Source organism: Phytophthora cinnamomi (assembly GCF_018691715.1).
Source record: "Phytophthora cinnamomi strain GKB4 chromosome Unknown Contig87, whole genome shotgun sequence".
Lineage (NCBI taxonomy): Eukaryota > Oomycota > Peronosporomycetes > Peronosporales > Peronosporaceae > Phytophthora > Phytophthora cinnamomi.
The window spans coordinates 304,772-319,117 of NW_027151020.1; the positions used below are offsets into that span (position 1 = coordinate 304,772).

A 14,346-nucleotide genomic window follows, 5' to 3' on the forward strand; every position below is an offset into this window, starting at 1 on the left:
CCCGAAGGGTAGATACTGCTCTATGATTGACTAAATGAGGCTGTATGCGCCGACAGGGAGTATAATATGCACAGACAGAAGATACCATACAAATGTAGAGATTTGAACAGTTCTTTAAAATATGGGAATTGGAAATATTCTTGTCCGTATTATTTTTTGCTACGTACATGGCGACCATACAAAATTCAAGTGAAGATAGTGCTTGCGTAATTTATAGGACACGTTATCACGACCTATATTCTCAAGGATCCACCAATCAGCGACCAGTACAGAGTCTCGTGGAACCTTAGTGATTAGCAAACCTATATTTCATGTTGTCCAGCTCGTGATGTCACCTTGTCCATCCTCGTCGCAGAGCTCACTTCAAGACTGCCGCCGCTGCGCCTTAAGCATGGGGCTCCGATCTGCATTCCCAGTCTTCCTCGCCGCGTTGTGGTCCTCCAGCAACATCCCTCAGACCCAAGCCGCCGCAACTTCGCACAATATGAACGCGTTCCGTCAGCCCGTGGTCGCCGTCTCGCATGGCGCGGGGCCGCTCTGGCTGCTGGACGAGGGCGCTGCCGGCCTCGACAAGCACTCGGAGTCGGCGAATAACGTGGCTGCTATCTTCAGCAAGATCTACTCGAGCGACGCACAGCTGCCAAAGCGGATTCTGTTCGTGTCCGCGCACTGGGAGGCGCACAGCACCGGGATCGAGATTTCCAAGTCTGCCGCGCCCGAGATGTTCTACGACTACAGCGGGTTTCCTCCCGAGTCCTACGAGCTCGTGTATGGCGCCAAAGGCGACCCCGCCTTCGCGGAGAGAGTGAAGGAGCAATTGTCCAAGAGCGGCATCACCTCCAAGCTCGTGGATCGCCCGTTCGACCACGGCGTGTTCGTGCCCATGTTCCTGATGCGCCCGCAAGCGGACATCCCCATTGTCACCATGTCCATCAACGACCGCATGCTTGACGCGAAGGACCACTTCGAACTGGGCAGGGCCCTAGCCCCACTCCGCGACGAGGACACATTGATCATCACGTCGGGCCAAGCCACCCACAACATGTACGCCGACTGGTTCCCGGAAGGTCATCCGATTGAACCCTGGGCGCTGGAGTTCCAGAACTGGCTGGACAAGACGCTCTCGACGGCGTCCACACACACCTATAAGGAGCGCATGGACTCGGCCATTGCATGGAAGAAGGCGCCGTACGCGTCGAAGTGCCATCGAACGCCGGATCACTTTACGACGTTCGTGGTCGCAGCTGGCGCTGGGATGGAGGAGAACCAGCCCGCAGCCAAGAAGCTCAATGGCGGGTGGGGCCTCGGACACATGTCATTTGCCTCATACGCGTGGGGAGTGGACTCCAACCTCAGCGATGTAGTAAAGGACGAGCTGTAGACGGATGCAGAACAAAATCTGCTCAATCCTAATTAATGAGTAACATTTTTCCACTACAATACTACTAGCTTCTCACCCCTGAGGATCGGTAACTAAAGGTACACGTACTGAACGCTGTCCGATCCGGAGCTAAATAGCTACAGTACATCAACGTCTGGAAACTAAACCGATACGCGTGTTTCGAAGCACACGCGCTTCCTACAACCGCCTCAGTGGCGCTGTCACCATCCGAAGTGCACTTCGAGTCGTATTCGAGTAATAATCGCGTTTGCGAATCGAAAAACCATATTACGGGAACAGATTTCCTCATACGAGTGTAGTAGATCACTGTGCAGGACGTCAGTGTGTTGCCAAGCTCATACCACGTTCATTTTTCAACTTCCCTGCACCCCAGCACGCCCAGATCCGCTCAAACACGAGCATGACTGCCGTCCGCCACCCCGTCGTTGTTGTCTCGCACGGCCCTGGTCCGCTGTGGCTCCTAACGAAGGGCTACGAAGGCGTGAACCGGCAGACGCTGCCAGCTCGAACGCTAACCGGCTTGTTCGCAAAGCTGTACCCGAACGATAAAAACCAGCCCAAGCGAATCCTGTTCGTGTCCGCGCACTTTGACTCCAGGCGCAATGGATTCGAGATCTCCAGCTCTGCGAGCCCCGACATGTTCTACGATTACTACGGCTTTCCCGATGAGTCGTACCAGGTCAAGTACCCTGCCAAGGGCGACCCCGCGTTCGCCCAAAAGGTGAAAGACAGTCTCGCAAGAAACAATATCAAGGCAAAACTTGTCGAACGGGGCTTCGACCACGGCGTTTTGTCCCCATGCTGCTGATCCGGCCCCAGGCAGATATCCCTATCGTCACCATGTCCATCAACTCCCTGTTAGACAGCAAAGCGCACTTCAACCTGGGCAAGGCAATTGCACCCTTCCGCGATGAGGATACGCTCATCTTCTGCTCCGGACAGTCGACTCACAATTTGCACGGAGTTCGCGACCTTAACCACCCCATTGTCGACTGGGCCGCTGCGTTTCAGGACTGGCTGGACGACACGTTCACGCCCAGATCTACACTCACGTACGAACAGCGCGTAGAGCAAGTCGTCAATTGGCAGGCAGCCCCAGGAGCAACGCTAGCGCACCCGACGACCGACCATTTCCTCCCATTTGTAGTCGCTGCTGGAGCCGGCATGAACGCGGAGGACACCGGAGCAGAAAGCTTCTTCGGCGGATGGGGCGCGGGCCACCTCACCTTCGCCAACTATGCGTGGGGGCTTCGACAGTAGGGCTTCGCATAACGCTAGCTTGAACGCACCAGCGTTTAGCTTGCAACCCCAATACAGCATAGCTGTCCGCAATTGCTTTGCTGTGCACATACACTCCGTTCTTGATGCTTGAACAGTTGAGCAGGTACAGCTTGGACCGCATTGCGCGATATTTGACGGTCAATAAGTCGGTAGTGTTGATCGAGTGGTGACCCAAGAACCGCGATTCGAGGCTCGAAGTGTGCACAAGTGTTTCGCGCACGAGCATAATTGGAACACAATTATGAGTGGCCGCTCGTCTTTTTCGGATTCTCTTCGAGACCACCAGCTTTCTAGCTGCAGGACGCGACGACCAAGCCTCCTAGCGTCCAACTAACCGTAGTTGGCAACTAGGGGGGGGGGGGGGGGGGGGTCGAGGATATGTCGACGATGAGGCGACAGGGGATGGTGAGCGCTCGATTGCGTAGGTGCCACGGGCTATTACGTGAACAGGTTCAACACCTGTACGGACAGAGCTATTTCTTGCCGCGAGAATCCGGAGCCTGAGCCGAGGACGCGGCTCATGTTGAGCTGAGCCCAATGACATTCTGCATTTTGCGCTCAACGCACCACCACACCACTACCCGATCATAGCGATGCCCGCCTTCCGCCACCCTGCCGTCGCCGTCTCGCACGGCCCCGGTCCGCTGTGGTTGCTCTCCTCAGGCCCCGCCGATATGATGCGAGAGGCTGCCCCCGCGGCGGAACTGCTAACCTCTCTCTTTGACAAGCTCTACCCGAACGGTAAGAACTTGCCCAAGCGCGTCCTCTTCGTGTCGGCGCACTTCGAGTCCGACAGCAGCGGCTTCGAGATCTCCAACGCCGCCAACCCAGACATGATCTACGACTACTACGGGTTCCCTCAAGAGGCGTACGACGTCGTGTACCCCGCCAAGGGCGACCCCGCGTTCGCCCAGAAGGTCAAGGAGCAGCTCGAGAAGAATAACCTCAAGGCCAAGCTCGTGAACCGCGGCTTCGACCACGGCGTGTTCGTGCCGATGAAGCTCATCCGCCCGCAAGCCGACATCCCGGTCGTCACCATGTCCATCAACTCGTACCTGAGCGACCAGGTCCACTTCGACCTTGGCAAGGCGATCGCGCCGTTCCGCGACGAGGACACGTTGATCCTGTGCTCGGGACAGTCGACGCACAACCTCCGCGGCTTCCACAGTCGTAATCCTTCTCTCGTCGAAGGAGCGCGGGCATTCCAAGCGTGGCTCAACGATACCCTGGCATCGGAGTCCAAACTCACCATGAAGGAGCGTATTAACCTCATTACCCACTGGCGCGACGCACCCGGTGCAAAATGGGCTCACCCGTCACCTGATCATTTTATGCCCTTCATCGTTGGAGCTGGAGCAGGTATGGAAGAGAAGGAACCCGGTGCTAAGCTCATTTTCGGAGGCTGGGCTGTCGGACACTTTTCCTTTGCAAACTATGCGTGGGGGTGCAGTAGTAAACAGCATTTGATTGTGTTCTACGGTTGCCGAATGTCGCTACATATTTTTCAATGAAATAACTTGCTTAGCATGCATACTTGTGCTTCTCCATTCGGAAGGGGGTGCAAAAGTGTTCATTAACTATGGGGCAGTACAATCTGAAGGTGCAATGATCTGTTCACACGAACTCCTCTGGGTTTTCGTCCGAGACGATGAAAAATTCAGGTCCGTTCTTTCGGATGCACTGCGATAGTCGTTCATTATCTTCAAATAGCGTTCTTGACTCAAGCCCAACGACCTGAAGCTCCGCGTCCGCAAAGGCGTCTGAAAATACAGTCGTCCGAAGGTGATTCTTTAGTGCAGAAATGCTTTGGCACGAGCTGAGATTTATCTTAACAACAACAAGCTGCAACACCATAAACAAGGGGGGACAGTCAGTGGCTGGCTACATGGCCAAAGTAAGACGTATGCTTCACCAACGTACCTCAGGAAACGACTTGTCTGTAGCGATCTTCAACTCCACCGAACCGGTGAGCTCATTCGAATCAGTCGTAGCGCTGTCAGGGTCGGAGTTCCGGTCTTCAACGCGATACTCCTCGTTTACTTCGCCGGGTAAAGACTCCGCCTCAGCATTTTGCTTAGCCACTCTAGTCATTGCGCGGCCAGCCACGACAGCAGCTTTCCGACGGGGTCGTGGCTGTGCACTGTCCGCCGATGATTCTTCACTCGCATTAGCATTCGATGGCGCGCGCCGCTTCGCGGGGCGCTCTGGTGCGTCTCGCTCGCTGTCAGGCTCATCATTTTCAGCTGGTGGAGTCAAAGTGCCTGGAGCTTTGCGCCTCCGTCGACTAGTCTGCCTAGACGTTTGCAAGTTTTTCCACTTGTCCTACATCCACATGCCAATCCGTCAGCTACCCTCACCAACAAACACCCAGCAAAAATAAGCACCTTACCTTCAGATCCACATTGGTCCGATGTGCAGAGAACACACCTGCACCGTCGTGCAGAATCTGCTTCCACTTTCCGATCCCGCGTCTCGCCACGCCTTGACGGAGGAATTCTTCCTCGTCCTCACTCCAAAAGACCGTTGCCCGCCGTCCTCTAGCTCCATCATAACACACCAGTGAGTCAGCTTTTAAATACTGCACCTCTCACTCAGCAACCCACAACGCCCGCTTCCTCACCTCCTAGGACGGATATCAGCCGCGTCTCGCTCACTCTCGAGACTGTCGCCCTCTTCGTCCTCCCGGTCGACGATCTCCACCTGCACCGGCACCTTCATCTCTCCGCCAGCAGCTGCCTCTCCATCTCCAGCCCCCTCCTCCTTTGCTCCTCCCTGTGCCAGAACATCGCCAGCCTGTGCGTCGTCCCCCTCCAGCTGAGTCTGCTCATCGTCCACGTCGTCGCCGGCCTCGCTGCCGAAGTCCAGCTGCCTCGAGCGTGCAGGGACGCCCTCGCCGCTCGGCTGCGAGCGCTCCGGCGTGCGCTGGCCCAGCGAGGCAGCCACGTCCAGCAGAGACTGGTCCTTGCGTCGGCGCCCCGAAGACGTGACGGAGCTGATCGACGCGCGCCTGCTGCTCGAGGCGGAGGACGGCGTGGGCATCGCTGGCCTAGGCACGACTCGAAATGCAAATTGTGACACTAAATAGTCCAATAGGACTATTTATTGTGCACTTCAACTTGCTTTTTTAGTCCACGAAGTCATCGTGCGAGTATTCATCCTCGTCGTTGCCTTCGTCTTGGTTGGCAGCGAGGACGGCAGTATTGACAATGCTCAAAGCGTTGCCGCCAGGTTCCTCCTCAAACTCGCTTCCGTATCCACTAACTTCGTGGTTGTCGTTTACTTGGGGCAGCTCTTCTGCTGTTCGGGCAGACGGAAGACCGTCCTCGTCGAAATTGTCGCCGTCGTAAGCTTCATCTTCCTCATCGGCAGACGAGACCTGCTGTGTTTGCTGTTCTTCTGGAAATGGTGGTGACTTCCATTCTTCGTCTCGACCATGTGCACCATCTACCTCGCTTTTTTCCTTCTCGTTGCCTGGGCTAGCCACGTCTTCAGCCTGTTCGGGTTCGGTCACGGCAGACATCTCATCAGAGTCATCTTCGCTTCTTGTAGCAACTACTGCGTCCTCGGGTGCGGATGCAGGTGGGCTAAAGTCGCCGTTATCAACATGTATGCCTTCATCCTCGGTGTGAAACATACTTTTCGTGATCTCACGTTCGACATCAGATGTACCTCCAGCGACATTAATGACGCTTCCCACCGCATCGCTGGAACGATCATCTACTTCCTGTAGTTGAGCCTCGATCGCGATGGTCGAGTCCTCGTGGGCATCAGCGACAATTTCTATCGGCTGATCACACTCGGATGGATCGAGATTTGTGCCCCTCACTGCCACCGCATTCAGCGCTGTCTCCAATTCGACTCCTGGAGAAAAAGCCCCCGAAAGACTCATCATATCTCGATCGCTTTCGTATACATCCAATGACCCTGGTGGGTCGGCTTGGTTGATGACGCCTGAGCTCGAGTCAGTTCCTCGACTTCGGCCACGTGAAAATGTGAACCGCACGGAGACGATTTCATTATCCGGAATATATGCTGTCTCGTCACTTGTATCTGGGTTTATCGTGTCGGGTGTACTTAGCCCTGTAGATGAAGATTCTACCGGATGGGCCAAGCGGGGCGACAGTTTTTGCTTCCGTAACTCCATGATGCGTCGATGGTTCGCAGCACTCGCTTGCTGGACATTTGCATCTGAACTTCCTTGGCTGCCCTGTTGTAATTGCCCTTTAGAGCTGCTTCGAGCACTGAGCACTCCCACCACACCGGTTTTTGTAGGCGAGGATACATCCAAATCTTTATCAGAGCCTGCGTGGTTAGGAGTGCTCTTCAGATGATGGGTATAAAGTGATTTCAGGGGCTTGGACCGCAGAACAGCTTGCGGTGAGACCTGAGCTCTTCGTAGTTCTTGTTGTAGTGCAGACCGACGTTTTTCCTGATTTTTTAGGAACTCTTGTGTCCACTTTCCGTCTTTTTCCCATTCCTTGGAGTTCAGGGTCGCTTTTGTACTCTGTAGACGCTTTATGAAAGCCTGTAACATAATCACCGAGTAAGGTTAGTGCTGTCCGAAGTTGTTTGTAGCGAGGTCAATCTCACCTGGTTCTCCTGCCAGATTTTTCGCTGTTCCTGTCTTTTGTAGTAGTCGTGAGCAAGGCGATTTCGCTGATGCGGTAGGACAAGAGGGGCATCGTACGTAGTTGCATCAACAGTCATCCCGTTCCCCATGTTTTGTCTGGCTGGAGGTTTGACTGCCGGGATCCGTACTCGTCGGTCTGAGACCTCTTGATTAATTTCGACCTTATAACTAGGTGGAGCCCCATCGGTCTCTTCTCGCGCGCTGCCTCCACCAAGACTCCTGAGATCATTTTCGTGTTCACTGGGTCGCGAAATCGTTGTAAGATGTTGTCGCGTCTTCATTGGGCTGGTAGGGCATCTCTTTTGGACATACGAGTGGTGGAATTGAGGGAGGTGTGTTGATTTTGGAGATCTCGTATCCACACAACTATGAGCGTTTGAGACTCGAGACAAGTGACCGGCCAAGTTCCTGGCGATCTCGCGAGTCCAGATTGTAGCATTGCTGTACGGTTCTGCTCGCCGACCTCGGTCCATGTTTTCTTGATCTATTCGCTTTGCACGAATATCACACCGAGCAAAGCCAGCGGCAGATCTATCTCTGAAGGCTATAACGCCAAATACCTCCTTATAAGCGAAAATAGGTTGTACTTCTATTTTAGCCCAAGGCAGTTCACCGGGAATGATATGGCGGCGCGACCTTTTTCACCAGTACTTCTTCATCTCGGATCTTATCACCTTCAAACTTTCTTTCAAAAGTTTTCAGTGTTGCAAACATGAACTCGAAGCAGGAACTTGTAAACGCGGCGAATACAAGTTCGCAAGCATTGCTTTACCATTCCCACAAGTCCACCTGTATCAATAAAGGACTCGATGCGTCATTCGATCCAGTCAGCATTTCCATCAGCATCATAAATCTCCCTGGCGGAGGAATAGGATTCCACGCTGCAGAGTAATCTTGTGGTACAGTGCTAATCAGAGCATTCTAGGTTCTGCTGGGTCGTTTGACCCCATCCCGTGCGTCTCCTACCATGTTTCACCCACTCAAGTAAAAGCCCTAGGCGTAGGAGATTGCGGTAGTACCCAGGCAACATTTTATTTTTTTGTCTGCACCTGTATGGGCGAGTCGATGAGCTATCCTCTTCAGTCGGAGCGCCAAATCACTGGGACCTCATCCGTCCGGAATCTATTGGCGAGGACAAGTTAGCACATGAATCTTCAATAATAATATCTTTCAGCCGATATTAACAATCGTACCTTTGCGTGCACGTAGCATGGTTCAGGGACGTTGTTTCACCGTATTGGAACTGAAGGACACCAGCTTGGGCGATCATCGCGCCGTTGTCGATGCAATAACGCTGGTCCATAGCGCACACGCGCCCATTGCGTTCCTTCGCCATAATACCCATCATTTCTTGAAGTCGCAGGTTGCCTGCAAAAGAACAGCAAAATTCAGTCAGTGTCATTATCGCTTCAATTCATGAACAGAAACAATGAACACAATACTGAACGTACAGCCGACGCCACCAACGATAAGCACCTCAGATTGCCCGCAGTGAGCCATCGCACGCTCCGTAATTTCCACCTTGTAAATAGATCACGAAGAAAAAATTAGCGTCCACCATAAGCATATATGTAGTTAACACCACAACTAGGCAGATTAGACATCATACCAGCATGGCAAATATCGTTTCCTGCAGTGAGTAGCACAAATCCGCCTTGGTGCATTCTCCGGACTTGATCTTTTCGCTATATAAGTTACAAGAACAACAGGGGCAGACGTCAACATGCCGTTTAAACCGAAATCGTGATTTGTAGAACGCACTTGGCCTCCTTTTCGATGAAAGTAGATATACCCGAGAAGGACACATCCATGCCCTTCACAATGTATGGCAGCTCAATGAACTTCTTGCCTCTGCACCAGATCACGGACGCCACACCAACAGCAAGGCGTCATCAGTCAGCAATGATATAGAAAACAATCCGGCTAAAACAACGACGTACTCTCTCGCCAGCACCTCGATGTTGTATCCCGGACTCGGGTCGTTCGATAGCTCCAGCACTCGCGCAAAGCGATCGAGACAGTTTCCCACCGCGATATCGATCGTTTCGCCGAAAATGCGATAGCTGCACAAAACACGAGGTTCCATCAATTAGATGCGAGCACACCCAGCTCTACCGCGCCGTACTGCCGCACCATTGCATCGAATAGGCGATCACTTGGGTGTTGCCACCGCTGACGTAAAGCACGACGGGGTTGGCGGCTTTGGTCACCGTGCGGCCCATCTCAATATCTACGTCCACCGACACAGGACAAATTAGCGTAAAGACTACATCAGCGTATCCAGAATCGCCGCTATAAACTACGGCCGAACGTACGGCCGACGCAGTGGTTGACGCCCACCAGCGGTTTGTTCCACAGCAGCGACAGCATCCGCGCGCAGACGGCGGCCGAGCGCAGCGGCCCTCCCATGCCGGGGCCCTTGGTGTAGCAGATGCAGTCCAGTTGCTGCGGAGAGACGCCGGCCTCGGCCAGCGCCGCCCGCACGATGCCCACCACGTGGTTCTGGTGATGCCAGGCCGTCTCGCGCGGCAGGAAGCCCTGGCCCGGAGGGGTGATGTACGTCTTGCGAGGGTTCGACAGGATCTCCGTCTTACCGTCTGCGCGGTAGCGGATGATGCCTACGCCCAGCTTGTTGGCGCTGCCCTCGATGCCCATGGCGAGCACGTCGCCGTCCTTGCGCATCGGCGGCGTCATTTTCAATTGCTGGTCCAAATGAAAAACCTGTCTCATGGCGTATTGAATCGTCGACAATATGCCATATGGAAGGAATGTCTAAAGCTGCGACCTTTCAAGGCCAGAAGATCTGTTGGCGGGTATGATGAGGTCGTTGGCGGTGATGTTCATGGCGTTCGCCGCGCTTTGCTGGGCCGCGGGCGTCCACGCGGACTTCAACCAGTGCCTGGGGCTGGAGATGGCGACGCTGCTCACGACGCCGTCGTGCATGGAGCTCTTCAGCACGTGCCAGCTGGGCGTGAGCAAGCTCAACCAGAAGCTGGGCGTCGCTGCGGCGGAAGCGTACAAGCCGGTGAGCATCATATCGGCCAGCGAGTCCAAGATGGTGACCGAGAACAGCACCAAAGTCGCCATGCTGGTGCAGCTAGCGCCGCTCACGGACTGCCTCGCGGATTCGCCCACGACGAAGGAGGACAGGTGGGGGGGATAGCTGTGTGGCACTGTACATGTAGCTGGCGATAGAGAGAGGCCGTACGAACAACCAATTGACGCTGTGCTGCGTGATCGTTGAAGCTGCCAATTTGACATGACCAAGGTGGAGTTCTACAGCATCCTGCTGACGCATGAATTCGGAGCCTCGTGGAAACTGGAAGGCTACAAGCGCCACGCTCTATCAGGCAAGCTCTCTTTACATCACTTTCGTGCTGAATTCTGGCACTCATGCTCATATGGTTATGTTCCTCTTCTTTTTGAAGACGACGAACGAGCGCAGATTGTGGAAGAATACAACAGTGGGCAGTTCTACGGTAGCAAGCTCGCCATTGGCATTTTCGACGCACCGGGAGAACCGCTCGAGTCCGACTCCAAGGCAACCGCTCCGCGGACTCCCACCGCTGTTGTAGCTGCGTCCGTGACGGCCTTGTTTTGCCTTGGCTTGGTCCTTCACCAGCGCAGGCGCTACCAAAACGGATACGCCCCAATCTACCTCACGAAAGGAGGCCATGTTCAAGGGAAAAAGTCCCCGACGGCCAAGGGGGCACCAGAAGAAAGGTCGCTGCGCCCAGATGATGCCGCTGGGTCCAGCGCTGGAGGCCATACCTTTAAGCAGGAGGCTAACGAGCGTTTCGCGGTTTGAAGTGGTGTGGAACTGGTGGGCCTTCGACATTAGTCCGAATCTGGCTAGGTTCGAGCAGAGCTCAACGTTTGTAAACAAATGTCATGCAATTTACTGGCTTATTGCCGAACCCGCGAGGATCCGTTCTTACTTCTTTTTGAAGATGCCGAAATAAATCAGCAGCAGAATGGCGATGATGATGAAACCCGCTGCAATCGAAAGGGCCAAGCGTTGGCGCTTGTCTCGTGCTGACATGCGACCCACGATGTTACCTCCGCGGCGAGCCATCTCGTTCACCCCCTTCACTTTAGCGTGTGTAGCTTCGATCTTTTCGCGGTTTCGGCTAAGCTCGTCACCAATTGCAAGAGCTGTGCAAGTTGAAACAGCAGTCGAAAGTCAGTACCCCCGCCAAAACCAACATTCACAACAGCTACAACATGCACGTACCAACTTCCTCCGTGTCGGCAATCTCTTTCCGTGCAGCAGCAAGCTTGTCCGTCGTTCCCTTCATCCTGCATACCCACAACACACACGATCACACTGGTTACATCTTTGCTTGAACCTTGTCAAACACTGCAAAAATGTCGTACTTGTTTGTAGCCGCTGCCATCCGGCTGCGATGCTCCGCCGAAGCCTAGTAAAGCACAGCCGCAACACCAGCGTTAACAAAACTCTAAAATAAGTGACGTCTGAAGCTTGGTGCCACCCTTACCGCATTGCCATCGCGGTCACCAAAAAGTCCTTCTCGCTCCTCCTTTTCTCGGATTTTCTTGTGGTCCGCCGACAGCGACGCCAGACTCTTCTTGTACTGGTCCACCTTCTTCGAGAGCTCTCGACGCGTCGCGGCATCCAGACTCCTCACTTCCAGCTCCATCTGCTGGATCTAAAAGAACACGCACAAAGGCCGCCACACCGCAAGAGTCGAGCGTCAGCTTCACCAGATCTCCCCCTCCCCCTCTCAGCAGCGAGTGCGTCCTACCAGCTGCGTGGCTTGAGTCAGGAGGTCGCCCACATGCACGATACTCGCCTTCTTCTTGTCTGCAGCAGCAACAAGTCGTCAGCAAAAATGGCCCAAGGTCGACCGAATCAGACAGACACCAGTTCGCGCGCTTCACCTTTCTGGTCCTCGTAGGACGCGATCTCACTGATCTTCTTGGAGATGTCGCTCGTCAGCGTGCGGTACTCCTCATCGTAGCCGTCGAAGATGGTGGTCATCCTGCTCGATGCACGCGAGAAAGGAGGCCGGACGTCGACTGCCTGCTGTCTTAGTGCACTTGGAAAATCAAGCAAGAAAAAATGCGGGACCCCAATTCGGCCGCACTGTTTTTAGCATATAGAGGTGTGGTCCACATGATCCAATACCCTTAATAAGGCGTTGAATACAGTACCGCTAATTAGGTGAAACGAAAAGTGTATCGGCCGCGTGGCATTCGACAAGTTGCCGTGCAGAGGAAACCAGCCATTCGCGCAGGACAGCCAACTCTCAAGTGAAGTATCTCAAGATGCGTGGTGGAATCCTGACGCTGTTGCTGGTGGCGCTGGCGGTGCTGGCTGCCGTGGGAATGGCCGATAGCGAGCCGCAGGAGGTGGCGGTCGACGCGGACAGCGACCTGGTCGTCGAGGAGGAGACGCTGGAGGCGCAGCCGGAGACGGAGGCGACGCTGGACGAGGCCGACGCCGTGCCGGTGCAGGAGATCGACCCGCGCCTGACGCCCGAGGCCATCGAGAAGGTATTCTCCAAGATGTCGGCCAAGTGCCTCAAGCAGGTGCAGGAGAACCCGACAGACCCCACGAAGGTGTCCGACCGCTGCCGCGCCGAGGTGGCGCGCCGCATCCAGCGCTACCTGGAGCGCCTGGACAAGGAGGAGAAGGGTGAGACGGAGGAGAAGAAGACCGAGAAGAACGCCAAGAAGCCCAAGCGTCGCAGCCGCAAGAGCAAGAAGCAGTCGCGTGCCCAGCGCGAAGCTGGTGCGGCCCAGAAGAAGGAGGAGGAGTACCAGCAGACGCTGCAGACCATCCTTGGCTTCGTCGCGACGTTCGTGGCCATCATCGCTGGCGCCATGTTCTACATTAACCGCAAGCTCAAGGCCGCTGGCATGTACTTCCCCGACCCCGACGCTAAGGCCACGTGCTGCAACTAAGATGCAATGTGTCGCTAGTCGTTAGACAGTAACGTGTCCTCCTTTTCAGTTCCGCTATTTCGGTCCGCCGGATTGAGCGATCCGCCAGCTCAGATGCATTCAGCGGATTCCTCTATCCGGTATCCGCTAAACTACCCTCTCATCCTAAACAACAAACGTACCGGTAATCAGTGTCGCAGAAAGTAGTCGGACGGCGTTATTAATACTCGCGTGACTGGAAGGATATTTCGTACTACTACTAGTAGTAGTACTGTACACCACAATTTCGACAAGACTGCCTGTTGGAAAGTATTATCAGATAATATCTATATTATGCTTTGCAATGCGTTTGTCGTTTTCACCTAGTGTTTTGCCCGAGTTATAATATCTGGCGCCCGATATAAAAACAGATGGCCACTAACTCGACCAAGTTATTTTCACCAGCCTCGATATCGATCTCGATTTACGCTATCTGTGGTCGAATTGCCGATCCAAAAACGCAATTCGAGCCGATTTATTTTAAATCGCGGTGGCTGTGTACGGATTATAATGCCGTGATTTATATATATATAACATATGCAATTGGACACTTACATCTGGACACTTGACGAGTTGTACGCTGCCGATCTGTCGAAGCACCGCAGTTTCCGAAAACCTTCATCGTGCACAAGTGCAGCATGCACTCTCCCGACTACCGTTGACGAGCTGTTTTTGTTATGCATGTGTATGGAATCTGTATGCAGTATGTTAGCGATATATTTTGGCCTAACGTGCGAACACTGCAACGTTGGTACAAGTTGTTTTTGACCGATGGTGTGGTTGATGAAGGAGATCGAACTAACCGCTCGTCGCGTTGGCCGAGTGTCGTGGTTACCCGTGCTCGAAAGTACGTGAAAGCGCACCCTACATTTTATTTAGAGGAGCTACAGCAGTTCATACGAAACGCTTTTCCTAAAGTGAAATGGTAGTGTAGTATCATGTGGTCTTACATGGCGGGGAGCAGAGAGAAGGGGAAAGCCGAGTGATGCAGGAGCCGCACGTGCACTCACAGACGAAGCTAATGAGCCGTTAAACACATCCAATAGAGCCGTACCGGAGTAGCAGTGGCCGGCGACGTTACCTCGGT

The 14,346-nt window shown here is 54.1% G+C and overlaps 9 protein-coding genes across 9 annotated transcripts; 5 read left to right on the forward strand and 4 right to left on the reverse strand.

Moving 5' to 3' along the window:
- Positions 1-484: 484 nt before the first annotated feature.
- Positions 485-1,381, forward strand: IUM83_15423 (Extradiol ring-cleavage dioxygenase; the record flags this gene model as incomplete). Its single annotated transcript, XM_067940238.1, has 1 exon — positions 485-1,381. One exon carries the CDS (start codon positions 485-487, stop codon positions 1,379-1,381), a length of 897 nt encoding a protein of 298 aa, XP_067784610.1.
- A 421-nt stretch (positions 1,382-1,802) lies between these two features.
- Positions 1,803-2,662, forward strand: IUM83_15424 (UDP-N-acetylglucosamine--peptide N-acetylglucosaminyltransferase SEC; the record flags this gene model as incomplete). Its single annotated transcript, XM_067940239.1, has 2 exons — positions 1,803-2,123; positions 2,222-2,662. The coding sequence occupies 2 exons, from the start codon at positions 1,803-1,805 to the stop codon at positions 2,660-2,662; spliced, it is 762 nt and encodes a 253-aa protein (XP_067784595.1).
- A 614-nt stretch (positions 2,663-3,276) lies between these two features.
- IUM83_15425 (Extradiol ring-cleavage dioxygenase) lies at positions 3,277-4,194 on the forward strand (the record flags this gene model as incomplete). The annotated part of the gene is made up of 1 exon (XM_067940240.1): positions 3,277-4,194. The coding sequence occupies one exon, from the start codon at positions 3,277-3,279 to the stop codon at positions 4,192-4,194; it is 918 nt and encodes a 305-aa protein (XP_067784656.1).
- A 103-nt stretch (positions 4,195-4,297) lies between these two features.
- IUM83_15426 (Telomeric repeat binding protein) lies at positions 4,298-5,722 on the reverse strand (the record flags this gene model as incomplete). Its single annotated transcript, XM_067940241.1, has 4 exons — positions 4,298-4,525; positions 4,604-5,005; positions 5,073-5,220; positions 5,304-5,722. 4 exons carry the CDS (start codon positions 5,720-5,722, stop codon positions 4,298-4,300), a joined length of 1,197 nt encoding a protein of 398 aa, XP_067784594.1.
- Positions 5,723-5,807: 85 nt separating this feature from the next.
- IUM83_15427 (uncharacterized protein) lies at positions 5,808-6,203 on the reverse strand (the record flags this gene model as incomplete). Its single annotated transcript, XM_067940242.1, has 1 exon — positions 5,808-6,203. One exon carries the CDS (start codon positions 6,201-6,203, stop codon positions 5,808-5,810), a length of 396 nt encoding a protein of 131 aa, XP_067784606.1.
- Positions 6,204-8,392: 2,189 nt separating this feature from the next.
- IUM83_15428 (O-sialoglycoprotein endopeptidase) lies at positions 8,393-10,007 on the reverse strand (the record flags this gene model as incomplete). The annotated part of the gene is made up of 8 exons (XM_067940243.1): positions 8,393-8,435; positions 8,507-8,681; positions 8,765-8,834; positions 8,923-8,998; positions 9,075-9,164; positions 9,254-9,376; positions 9,447-9,543; positions 9,629-10,007. 8 exons carry the CDS (start codon positions 10,005-10,007, stop codon positions 8,393-8,395), a joined length of 1,053 nt encoding a protein of 350 aa, XP_067784666.1.
- Positions 10,008-10,149: 142 nt separating this feature from the next.
- IUM83_15429 (uncharacterized protein) lies at positions 10,150-11,121 on the forward strand (the record flags this gene model as incomplete). Its single annotated transcript, XM_067940244.1, has 2 exons — positions 10,150-10,463; positions 10,560-11,121. The coding sequence occupies 2 exons, from the start codon at positions 10,150-10,152 to the stop codon at positions 11,119-11,121; spliced, it is 876 nt and encodes a 291-aa protein (XP_067784593.1).
- Positions 11,122-11,247: 126 nt separating this feature from the next.
- Positions 11,248-12,315, reverse strand: IUM83_15430 (vesicle transport through interaction with t-snares 1a; the record flags this gene model as incomplete). Its single annotated transcript, XM_067940245.1, has 6 exons — positions 11,248-11,468; positions 11,548-11,612; positions 11,691-11,734; positions 11,813-11,983; positions 12,080-12,138; positions 12,216-12,315. 6 exons carry the CDS (start codon positions 12,313-12,315, stop codon positions 11,248-11,250), a joined length of 660 nt encoding a protein of 219 aa, XP_067784658.1.
- Positions 12,316-12,602: 287 nt separating this feature from the next.
- IUM83_15431 (Mitochondrial substrate carrier family protein B) lies at positions 12,603-13,241 on the forward strand (the record flags this gene model as incomplete). Its single annotated transcript, XM_067940246.1, has 1 exon — positions 12,603-13,241. The coding sequence occupies one exon, from the start codon at positions 12,603-12,605 to the stop codon at positions 13,239-13,241; it is 639 nt and encodes a 212-aa protein (XP_067784608.1).
- Positions 13,242-14,346: the final 1,105 nt, after the last annotated feature.